General features: G+C 45.8%; 1 protein-coding gene across 4 annotated transcripts in view; it reads right to left on the reverse strand.

The window, feature by feature from the left end:
* Positions 1-12967, reverse strand: part of LOC142582543 (uncharacterized) — a 59709-nt gene that overhangs the window by 39327 nt on the left and 7415 nt on the right. Inside the window, exon 1 of one of the 4 annotated variants that reach the window (XM_075692382.1) lies at positions 3905-4297. The exons of 2 other annotated variants lie outside the window; for them this stretch is intronic. In XM_075692382.1, the coding sequence (XP_075548497.1) occupies positions 3905-3959 (55 nt within the window). In that variant the 5' untranslated portion in view covers positions 3960-4297. Of the gene's footprint in view, positions 1-289; positions 1503-3904; positions 4298-12967 lie in introns of those variants that run through there. One more of the 4 variants, XM_075692379.1, reaches the window with a different exon arrangement.

Consider the following 12967-nt stretch of genomic DNA (forward strand, 5'->3'; position numbering starts at 1 on the left):
AAAAAGGACATAGGTTCACAGGGAGATGTAGACTTCAAGGTTATGAACCGCGGTTGAACGGGAATGTATTACTGATGTTTCAGGCTGCAGCCTCAGACATTCCGCGTTGAATCATTGTTGATCCTACCGGGAATCGCACTTCGTTTCGCAATAAAATCTACACGTTCGTGACTGAACGACATGCAGGAGTACGTTTAAGCACCGACGCCATCGCCAAAATGGGTCAATCATACGTACATTGGCAGAAGTACTGAGCATTTTTATGGGCAACTGTAGATCAATAACCCACCTGGTTCTTTCACGGCTGCGGAACCACTCACTACTACGACGCCGACGACGAGACACGTGGAGAGTGCAGAACGCATTTTTACGTTCGACTATTCGCGTTGCTTCGTTGGCCGGGGCCAAAAAGATGCATGTACGACGAAACATTCCGCATAGGGTCCGCAGACACTACGTTCATGGTGTTTGCTACAGCACGAGCGTCCGCATCAAGAACGCGAGAGACGTTCTTACGAGGAGCGCGAAGCCGCCGTGCACAACCGGTGTTCCGACGGATAAGCGCCCAAGACCGATTCCAGGAGCAGCGGGAAAGTAAGCTGTTGCGAAACGGCGCTGTCTCAAAAAGTCTTGACGGAGCGCTCCGTAAAGGGGTGATATATCAACGGCTATTCTCTGCGTCAACCCCGAGGAGGGGCGCCAGAGCCCAAGCGGCCGCGAGATGTGTGACGGCGAGCTACGACAGGCAATTGAATGACGCCTGCGGGTAGCGAGAGAGGGAACAGGCGAGGCAGCACAGACCATAAAAGGGCGAAGCCGAGAGTGCGTCGGAGAAGCGAGCGGTGCCAACATCGACGTCCACGTGGTGGGCCGGTCACTCACCGAATCGCAGGGGGCTGTTCGGTTTGAGCGAATATGGCGCTTATTTAATTAGGTTTATATGAGGATATATATTGCCTGAGTAAATTTTTAAAGTCCACTAAGTAGAAAGGAATGAGACGATTGACCAGACTTAAAATAAAGTCAAGCTTTGCTCTCAGAAAACGTAACTTTCCTGCTCTGCCTGAAGGAAACAGGCTGACACGCAATTATTACATTTATCCAAGGCATCTGTGTGACATTTTCTGGGTGCTCTTACTCGGCTTCCGTCCCGACTTGCTGGGCACTTGTGCGTAAAACGATTTTCCCACGTGAGACCGCTTGTGCCGTTTAAACTGGCGCTAATTACGCGTACGCATAGAAAGTACATATACTGGTGTTTCTAACCGAATCCGGTGGAAGCTTCAGGTTGGGAGTAAAGGGTTAATTTAGCTGTAGTTCTGACGATGCAAATGCAACGTGTGAAAAGTCGTCCTAGGTTGCATTCACATTCTGCAGATAGCAAGCAACATTTTTATTGCTTTATTTGTTCAAAACAACATCGTCCCGCTCGAACCAGCCGAAGCATTATTTTACACACGACTTCGAAACACAGTGAGAAGTTGTTAAGAAGCAATGATGCTGAACTTTGCACCTCGACTGTCTTATCTCATTATGCATAACAAAAAGGTGACCGCTACTACTGACCAGGTGCCCAAGCAGGAAAATTTCGCATGACATTTGGAGTTACGACGTTTTGCTCTTATCAACTGCAGCTTTATAGATGTTGCTCCTGCAATAATCCGCTCATACTCCCTGTCCTTCACTCTCTTATAAAAGCGAAAAGGTCACACTCCTGTAGATATGAAAATATGACAGATGCTTCTTAAAGAAATGAAGACGCCAATGGAGATGACGTAAGTGCGAACAAAAGGAGTTTCCACTTGCCGGCTATTGCAGAGCAGATACGAGAGCGATACTGAAGGATACTTTTCGCGCAGCATCCGGACAACGAACAGCAGCGAAGACAATAACTAGGGACGGAATGTCTATAGCGGAAAGCAAGACTGTAAGTTTTGAAGTCTCGGGGGGCGTGATCAACACTTGTCGGCACAACATGCTGCACGCATTCTAAAGAGGACGCCTAAATTCGCGCCTCGATTACCTTTACAGAGACAACGCCTGAATTCTGTTAAAAAAATTGCTCTCCAGAAATCGAAATTCTGCATCCAACAGTCACTATAATTTGACTTCTTATCTCAAATGCAGCAAATTTCATTCAAATTGGTTCAGGGGTTCTTCCATAAAAGCGTTTCTACGTTTCTTTTTATGTAGTTGAATGGGTGGCGTCGGAGGTGGCGCGGTGCTCAAGCTCCCTCCCAAGTAGACTGCTTACGTTGTGACTACTTTGGTGAAGGACCCTAGCGAATCGAAATGCGCCCCACAGTAAACAGAAAGCAACGAACGCATCTGACGTTTCATCCTAGTCGCCGCCTTCTCGTTGCTGTTACACAGAGGTATTTTAATGCGTTAGCATTCTTTGGCGACCAGTGTCACGCGAAAGGTGTAATGCGTAATGCCTTGTATCTGCACAGAAACGGGTAATTTGCAATGTTAAGTCATTTAATCGTTATGATAGTGTAAATGTAGATGATTGGTGGATTTTATGCGATAAGGAACAATTTAAAGCAAAAGAAAGATCAGAAGAGAATACCCTTAGATATACCTAGAGCTCCTTAGAATATGCAAGGAGAAGCTTATAATAGGGGTGGGCCAACTGAAATTTGGCGGTGGGCCAACTTGAAACTTACGGTTGGGCCAACCTGAAATTTTTCAGTGGGCCAGCTTAAATTAAGGGGTGGGCCAGTTTGATATTTATACATAGGCCAAATTTGCGGAGGGCCAATTTGAAATTTTCGTGTGCGTCAACTTAAATTTGGGGGCCGGCCAACTTGAAATTTGCGGGTGAGCCAACGCAAATTTGGGGGTGGGCCAACTTGAAATTTGCATGTGGGTCAACTTCAATTTAGGGCTCGGTCAACTTGAAGTTCGAGGGTGGAAGTGGCCCAAGTGAAATTTGGGGGTGGGCCAACTTACATTCGGGGGTGGGCCAACTTCAATTGCGGGGTGGACCTACTTGAAATTTGGAGTTGTCACAAATGAAATGTTGGGTTGGGCCAACTTGAAATTTGAGGGTGGACCTACTTAAATTTGGGGGCGGGTCAACTTGAAACTTGGGTGTGGGCCAACCTGACATTTTATATCCTAGCATAAGCTAAGAAAAGCAAGTAAGCAAAACTAAGCAAGTACGAAGTCACAGCCGAGCCAAACAATGCTTACGCATTAGTAGACGATTCTAAGAAATTCTGTATCTTTATCTTCTATCATGCCTGCTCCTCACCCGGCCCCTTCCTTACCTGCCCTAACCACCTTGGCCTCTTGTTTTCGTCCTGCGATCCTTGACTGCAAACACCGATAGACAGCTGGTGCAACCAGTGTCTCAAATAATGCTCAGTATATAAATTATTCAGCGACTGGTGTCTCTCACAATCGTAAGGGTTTCTTGCGTTACTCCGGAAGAAGGTAAAGATGTCCTGAAGCTCATTATTAGTTCTTAGCAACATTCTATGCCTGCGTAACAAGACCCGCCCAACGTGCGGCAGAAAACAAGACGGCGCTTCGCCGCTCGTACGCACCGTCCGCATGCAAATAAAACAAATCTTGGTACAGCGCGTAACGTAGCCGATAGCGCTTGCACCGTGCGTCTGGAATGTTCTTTTTCTTCTCTACTGTGGTGGCTCGCGGCCAATTTCCGGCGATGCTAGCACTCGCCGGTTCGCAACGTTACGCAAACGCGTGCTTTCTCTGTGCTATACATTATGCTACAACCTAAGTAAAACTGCTTACAACACCCAACATCGCAAAAACACAACACGCGCAACGCCTGTTGTTGTAGGTGGTATACAAATTGCGATTCACGTTGCACCGCGTAACCCGCAGAAAGGAGACAGAACTGATCGACTGGACGCGAAAATAGATCACTTACCTCGGGCTCCGACAAGCGCACTGTAGATCACAGCACTGATGATAAGAGGACGCATCGTGCTCTACAGTTGTTCGCTTTTAAGAGATGCACGTCGAATAACCACCAACACGACGACGGCGACACTGCTTTCTCGGCGACTGTAGCAGAGAGCGATCGCGGTCCTCCTTCGCACCACGAAGCTCCTCGACGCACTACTCAATCCGCCGCGCCGGTGTGGTTATTGCGCGGGAAAATAATGCGGACAGAAAAGCTTCTCGCGCGTAAAGGTTGCCACACTATACGTCACGCGGTGGCGGCGAAGGATCGAAGGAACGCCCGCTCGCGTCTCTCTCCCCCTCGCGGTTACGCGTGTCCGTGGATGCGCCGGCCCGGCAGCAACGTGTCTGCATGACATCTGCGACGGTGGCTCGGGTGTCGCGGCTCGTCAAGCGCTGCGCGCAGTATTTGTTTGTTGAAAGCCGTGCGCGTAGCAGCGTGCTTGCCGTCGCTTCCGCCGATAGTTAGGTCGCTCGTAGCATAAAGTTGTCCGCGATTTCTTGTGCTCTCCGAAATCGCTTCACTGCCCGTCTCCCAATGTGATTTAAAAAGTGCCCGTATTTTAATAGTTCTGTGACATTAACGGAGCCATGCCCTAAGAATTGTTGTGTTTCCACCTGTCGGGGAAACTATACGACCCACGATGCAAGGTGCGCGTATTCAGTTTTCCTCAGGGTAATCATTTGTGCAAAAAGTGTGGATAGGCTTTGTATACCACTATAAGATTTCACTATTTTTCAGCACTTCAGGCGGAGTTTATGTCCAAACTGTTTTAATAAGGATTGGCCCACACGATCTTTAACATTATGTTGCTCGCAGAGCATTTATTCGGTACTTAAGAAGAGAGGTGAGAGAGAGAAATTCATTTACAGAAAAGAAGGAAAACAGGAAGCAGGTCTGCAGATCGGCAGAAAAGCAGGTCGGCCTGAGCTATATCTCGCTCTGGCCTGCAACTCTACACTGGAAGAAAGGGAAGTGGAGTTTCAAAGGGCTCGTGCAAGGTTATGGTGAGATGAGGAGAAGGTGCTATACAATTTCACAACGCTGTGGCACCTCTAAAGCCGTGTGTGTGGCCCAGTGGCATGTGGAGAGGCCATAGCATAACTTGGGATCAATGCTACGCTGTTTGCATTAGGCCAAGCACACAAAAGAAACTCGTCTGATAGCGGCCTCTTATCGACGTTTGCAATACCTGTCCTCCATGCTTACGCGGAACAAACGCAAAATATGTAATCGAGTGTTTCTTGCACCTGACAGTATTCGCAATTTGGGGTAGTATCACTGCAACTTATGGGATGTCTGCAACGCTTCATGAATGTGACACAAAAACGAATTCGGTGCACCATGCTTGTTTGGCTTTTTTTGAGCTTGTGTAGCACGCGGGCTTTCATTTCTGGGTCCCATTTATGCAGTTCCTTGTGTCAGTGATCTGCCTTGGTCCAATGCTCTAACACAGGAACTGCATATTACGAAACGAAGTGGGGTGTTTGTGTCTGTTCGTGAGAACGCAATCCGTACCTCAGAAGCATTATTCAAAGCAGTTTTCACTTCAGCGTCTGCCTGCTCATCTTCTATATCGCAATAGTGTGCAGGTATCCACTGGAAGGTGATATTGTGGCCCTTTCATCTGTATGGCCGAGATGCTGCATAACTTCTATAGCTATTGAATAATACGGGCCCCGTCTGAGGACACAGTCAATAATGGTTTGGAAAGCTGGCTTGGAATCACAGAATATCGTCCCTGCTTGAAGATGCTCCTAGGAGACAAATCGAAGTGCTTCCTGGATAACAAGTTCTACGGCACTTGATGTTGAACTATGGTCTAGTTTAAACCGCCGAGTGATGGTCGAATGCCGGATGACGAAGGCTGCAGTGGCTGCATGCGGTGTGACATATCCATCGGTATACACGTGCACAGTATCTCTATGCAGTACTGTGCATAAATGTGAAACAGGGTAAGTGGCTTGAGGCCAATGAATGAAACGGATGACATTTTCGTCATTCCAGGGATCCGCTGCGTTACGAAAGGTTTAGGCAGGAACCACAGAGGTATTTTCGGAATACAGTCGGGAGAAAATTTTGATGGTAGAATATTCTGATGTCGCGATATAGCCCTTGAAAAGCTGAAACTTGGGTGTGTGGCAGGGACGGATGACTCGAAAACTTTTCTTCCCGAATGAACGAAAATAAAAAGTGTGGATGCTGCTGCTGAATCTAAAGAAAAGAAAGAAGAAACGATAAAGGAGTGCTCTCCTCTTAAAACCAAAAAAACGTAAGCAATAAAGATGTTGTACCGCATGTGTATAAACACTTGTGCGATATTTACCTTCGCGAAAAGTCACCTACTGAAAACGAAAATGGTAATAGCTTCCACACCCTTTCATTGTTATTTGCGTAATATTTTAGACGATGTTCTTACCGAAAGTTTGTTCATATCAAGAAATCCAAATAGCGTGAATATGCCTCCTTAAGCAAAATTACTGCGACCGTAAATCCATGTAGTTCCTCCAGCACGGCGCGAGAGAGTTAAACATCTTTATTAATAATATTTGAATGGTGAGAGCAGTGTGGGAGGAACCCTCAGTCCAGGGTCCCTAACATGATTCCGGCGATGTTTCGAGCCCGTTGTATCACTGCTCGGAGGACCTTGGGAGGTCCGTCGCGAAGGGCATCGTCCCACAGCTCTTTGTTGCGTATGGGCTAAAGGAGATTTGGCAAGGGAGGAAAGAGGTTTGCAGTACACTCAATCGTGACGTGGAAGATTGTGGGCGAGCTGCCACAGCCAGGGCAACGATCTCGCGAAATACCCGGCGCGCGTTCGCCACCACCTTGTGACGTCACAGCGGCAGTGTTGTGGCCTCGCTCTCGGCCTGTTTTAGGTGGTGGTGCTCATAGGCGTGCGGCTTTGCCCATATAGTTATACGAGATGGGACATTAAAAATTGCTTTTTTATGTTTATGTATGGATCTTTACCGTATTTCAGACTTGTTTATTGTGCGCAGCGCTAGGAGCGATGATGGAACGCTATAACAATAGCAGAAGCAGTTGATTGTTGTGCTTTTTTCGGCATAGTAACTGCGCACATTTTTCCCCTTTCGGTTTGGCTGCCTGCTTCCAGTTGGAAGCCTTCTGACGCTAGTTTCGTAGAGAAAATTATTTCACTGTCGAGTACAAGAACAAAAAAGTCAGAGCACTTTGTCTCGCCAACAATGTATACGTAGGGTACACCCTTGCATTTTTTTTCACAATACCGCGCGAGCGTCGACCGCATGGCATGTCAGTGGCTTTGTAGTGGTTAGGTGCACCCCTAAAGCCGTAGAGCACCGCAGAATACATTCGAACTGGAATTCGCCTAGCACGACCGCACATAATGTTGCCAATCCGGGCGTCCCTCGCCGCTACAAGGCCGCTGACACGCCGTGCGGTCGACACTGGCGTGATATTGTTAAAAAACTACAAGGGTGTACACGATGTTCATATACATGTCAGATCCTTATTTGAGTGTTATGTCGTCCACGGCCGGTGTACTTGCAGGAAAAAAAAAACAAAAAAAGTTATTACCATAAATGTACCTGTGAAATAGACGTAAAAGAGCAACGACGCGGCGATCTTTCAGTGACTGAAATGCAAGATCTTGTTGTATTCGGGTAATGCTCGAATGATAGTCGTAGTTGCCAGAGATGAATCTGGCTACCTTATTGTGAACCAACATACGGATTAGATAATCTTGATAAGGTAACCATGTGGAGTAAGCGTATTGTAGCTGTGGGCGAACATAAGTAAAATATCAGTAAGAACATAGCTACAACATCAGCAGAACATAACGTAAGTAGAACGTAAGTAAAAGCAAGGAACATAAGAATGATATCAAGCCACTTCGCGAGTTATTTTTATTGCATTCATCAGATTCTTGATTTAACTACCTCAAGGTACTTTCTCGGCGTGCAAAGGCTGCGAGGAGGTCGAGGTTTCGGCGGTACACGCGAAAGGCGATGCAATTGCGTTTGCGTAGCACCTACTGATTAAACAACTCGACGTGTTTGAGGTACTCGAAAGTCCATACGTGTATATCTGCGTGTACCCAATCGGCTGCCATATGTCAAGCTTGTGCAGGTTTACGATTTATTCCTTGTTAGCACCACGCTGATTGAAGGTAGGGCGCGTGACATATTCGCCTGAATAATGCGACCGTCATGCAGAAATAAATGACAGCCTATGCCCTCCGCAGCTTCATACAGCTGTTTACGATAGTGCAATGAGGATATAAATAAATAAATCTGAAGGAGAACCTAGAAAGCAACCCGCGCACAAGTCTACCCGTGAATAAGCTTACTATGCCTGGGAGCTCCGTACTCTGTGAACAACGAAAGAAGCAGGGATATGCGAATGTTCGAAACTTTCGAATAACTAACTGAAAAGTGTCGTCTTGATTCGGTCATTGAATCGAATAACGACTGTGGTTAGCTAAAAGCAAATATATTTCGAATACTTTACGACTTGTTCAAAACACCAACTGCGCCCAATTAAACAAAAAATTGACGCAACAGTCTAATTTCACCTCCGCGGGCATAGTATAGACATACGTGAGGACTTTTGTAAGAGAGCCGGGGGACATGCCCATTTCGTCTTCCGCTGAAGTGCTAATTGAATGTAGATGCCTGTCTCCTTCTGAAGCGTAATCCAGCTCAGCCAGACAATACTTGAGAAGTAGACGAAATGGTTATGTGTATTACGTAGAGACTTACCGAATACTCCCCACTTCTTCCCCCCAGGCTACGTCGCTCAGGTAGCCATACTTTATAGGCTACACTACAGACATCATTCGCACTCACTGAAGAGTCCTGTACATGCGAAGAAGAGAGAGAGAGAGAGTGAAACTTTATTCAATAACTACTTGTATAGTCCTTACCATACATGAGTGGTTTTAAGAAACAACGATCCGTAACGTGCTATGTAATGACAGAAAATTGCTAGCTTTCAATATACTTGGATGTGAACATTGTTTTCTATAAATTGTGATACCCGCTGTTCATTATTCCAAACATATGGGCAAACTATTCGATATTCGATTCGAGTTGTTTCTGGCACTATTCAATTCGTATCCAATTCGATCTCGAAAATCCCTATATCCCTATTCGCCCAGTCCCAGAAGAAAGCTGTGTTCGTACACTCTTGCACCTTTAGTACTCTTGTAAGCAATCCCTAACACAGAACAAAACAAGAACATTGTTCTTCACTATCGCAGATAACCACTAAACTTGGCTAAAAACATGTCAAATGATAAGGGTTTATACCTGTCGGATAAAGTTGCGTAAGATTGATAGCGAAGCCGGGCTGCGTGGAAAAGAGAGGAAGTGGTACAATGCTAACGCATGCACATATAAAACTCCCAGAGGAGTTTCTGCGTGAATTTTGTTCTTCTTCCGTGGCTTCGTGCGCTCTCGCTGCATTAAATACATCCCTCTCTTCCTGTGTGCACTTATCGTCACCTGTAAACAGGACCGCTTTGGCAACTGAAAGAGTCGCGATATTTTTGGGCCACCTTTCCAACTACTAATGGCATATTTACCATGTTTCAATTTCCTTTAACTTTAAATTACAGTACTCGACCTCGAAATTGTACACAATATACTAGGAAGCGTTGAAGCGTACTTTATAGCTTCATCAGGCAACTCTCGTCATTGCGTCGTCACCAAGCTGTCGTTTTACCATCGTCATCACTTCAGTAACGTCATGCCATCATCGGCATATAGTCTTCGCCGATCTATTGACGTCGCTCCTTATTTGTAATTCTACCTTAATCATGTTGTTGCCATTCAATTGGGGTTATGCCGCCATTGTAATATCATCGTCGTCATTGTATCGTCGTCAGAGAGCCGCTGTCATGCATCCGTTGTCATCTTCATGCCGTCCTGGCCGTGCCTTCATCGTCATTGCGGCTTCGTGATTCGGCTGTAGTCATACCATCGTCTTCATGCCGTCGTCGGCAAACCATGGTGCTCACATCCGGGTCGTAGCCGAGGGGGGGGGGGGAGCTTATGGTGCTGCAGCCTTTCCTCTCGCCCCGATATTTTTTCATGCTATCCATGCACCGCCGACCAAAACAACCCCCGGCGCCCGAAGTCATTGTGGATTTTCCCTAGAATGTCTTTTTCATGCTCGAAAAGACATCTCAGCGCGTACATTGCGAGCTAGGGCTGTGACTCCCGCTGCAACGCCTATGCAGCGGGAGTCACATAACGAAAAAAGAAAAAGAAAACGAAATTAAAGAGATAGTTGCGGCGCAGCGAATTGTCGCATGGTGAAAGTACGATTTTGTTACTTCTTTTGCGGAAAGTAATGGGCCACGGGACGCTTCAGTTGCCGGACATTATAGTATTAATGCGATAGCAATTATACGGACACTTCAGGCGCATTCCTGCTCTCGCCGTCAATGTGACGTATAACGTCCATGGGGGATAACATCGTAACCGCGCGCAGTATGCTCTATGTGCCAGTGAAGGGTGGAGGGGGAGGGGGTATGCGTAAGCCGACAATGGTGGCTCAGTCTTGTGTGTCGAAGGGAGAAAAGCGGGCAGGAAGTGTTGTCTTCCGTAGCGCGCGCTACATCGGGGGGAGAGGAGGGAGGAGGAGGGAGGAGGAGGGAGGAGGGGCGGGCCTTAGGATTCTGTGATCTGTGAATCTGTGATCGCGTAACATGTTTATTTGCCTTGTTTGGCGCATTATATACCGTGATGTTTTCTTAGATACGTAAATTTATTGGAGACTTATACGGATATATAAATATCATATTGTAAGGTTTTGTGTATGCGCGCAGTGAACTTTGTTTCCAGTAACACATTTTTTTGCCCTTTATCACGCTGTATCTTCGCATTTCTAATGTATGAGGGCGAGTCAAATAAAAGCAAGCCCACCAATCCCATGCAATAATGGCTCTGTTCATTATCTGCGAAGCATCTGAGCGTAGCACACAGGCATCTCTCATTTACAAAAGTGACACGCAGGTGCGTGGATAAAGGTTCTTGAATGCTCTCATTCACTGGGTTGAACATGGTGGCGAGACATAATGGACACTCCACAAGTTGAACGGCTTTGTTTCGTCAGGTGTTTGAGAGATGAAGCTGTTTCCCAAAAAAGAAATTAGTCGCGGGCTGCCGTGTATGTTGAACATTGCATGTCATTGGCCAATGTGAAGCGTTGGAGAGCAAACGGTTCAAAGAAGGACGTGAAAGTTGCAAAGACGATCCAAGACCGGGTAGAAGCCACCGTGAAATCACCCCCAACACAATTGCAAAGAACTTGTCAATTGATTTACTTTTTTTACTGAGATAGCTCCAAAACTTGGAAGGAGCAGTTCTGATGAAGCTAGGCAGGGTTAACAGGAAATAGCGAAGTTTAGCAGCACTGAGAGCCTCAATTAATTTTGCTTGGTAGGGTGCTACTATGTCACCAGAAATACCCTGTCGTCTTAGTCGCTTGACTTCTCTCTTTATGTGCACTACGTCACGCGTCATCCAGGGAGTAGCTGTAGACGTTTTCTTGGTTTCATTTGGAATAAAGTTGTCGATACAGTGCATAAAAATATTCTTAAATTCATTCCAAAGTTGAGCGGTGTCACGTCCCCCGAAACCGCTGAGACGAAAGTCAAGACAATCCAGTGTGCTCTCATCCCTGGCGCGTGCAAAATCGTTTACACTAATAGATTTATAATGAGTGAATCTGATAGGATCAAGGTAGCAAGAAAGAGCCAAACGTTCATGATCAGAAATACTATGTTCAACCGAGACCAAATATTTATCTAAAGTCCGGTTAATAAACACAAGGTCAAGCATTGAGGCAGAAGTATTGCTAATTCGTGTTGGTTCAGTAACCACTTTCTGCAAGTTGTGCATCAATATGATGTTACGCAAGTGCTTATTATCTATATTGTACCATAGTGCCTCATAATCAGAAAGTGGTTTTGGCACGTAAAACCCCACAATTTTTCCTTATCTATATTAACATCAGCGCTAGTATTTCCGCGAATCGAGTCAACTCCCGGAAGATTGAAATCGCCCATTAGAAAAATTTTGTCGTGTACAAAAGACACCATGTGATCACGCAGATCGTTGAGAAACTGAGGAGCGAAATCGGGAGCTCGATAAACAGCAAAAAGCAAAACAGAGGCATTATGGTACAAAATTTTTACAGATACCGTTTCAAGATTAGGAGCTTGACGTTTAGCAGAACTGCCGAGATATCTCCTCTTACCAAAATAGCAACACCGCCACCTCTAGTAGGTCTATCACGACGGAAAGCACGGTAATTAGAGGGAAATACGTCCGTATCTTCTATTTCGTCATGCAGCCATGTTTCTGTGATGACGAGAATGTGTGGGTTATGCGCAAGAATAATCGCGTCAAGCTGATCCATCTTGTTGATATCACTACGTACATTGATATTTAAAATTCCGAATTCTTGAAGGGGAGCAAGTCAGTCCTTTTTTGAAGTACTGCGATGGTCAATGACTTTAATCCTGGTGTTCGTGGCATCGTTCCATCTAAGGTATTCATTGTTGACCCGCAGTTTCGCGTCTATCAAACAAACTTTAATGCCCACTTTTTTCTCAGCCTTCGCGCTATTCCAAAGCAGTTCACATTTTCTGAGGGTTTCGCGTGAATAATCATTTTGTACAGAATGTCTGGTCCCTTTTAGCATGTGGGTGTTTTTTAAGATTGCAAATTTTTCGTTGAAGTCCTGAGAGAACATAATAACGGGTCGTTGTTTACCCGTCTTCCCTAAACAGCGGATTCTTCCAGTCGACCTGCAATTTACGTTTGGCATATGAGAAGATATGTCAGTCACAATTTTTCGATTAAGCTCGGTTTCTGTTTCAGCGGCTTTCTACCGAAGGCCAAAAATTATCAAATTGGAACGCCTACTCCTATCTTCCAATTCCACTATTTCGGTTTCTAGAGATTTAACGGTTTGTTCGAGTTTATCTACACAAGCGACACGTTTTTTTTCTTAAAGAGCGAAGCGATTGCC

Source organism: Dermacentor variabilis, chromosome 5, assembly GCF_050947875.1.
Source record: "Dermacentor variabilis isolate Ectoservices chromosome 5, ASM5094787v1, whole genome shotgun sequence".
NCBI lineage: Eukaryota > Metazoa > Arthropoda > Arachnida > Ixodida > Ixodidae > Dermacentor > Dermacentor variabilis.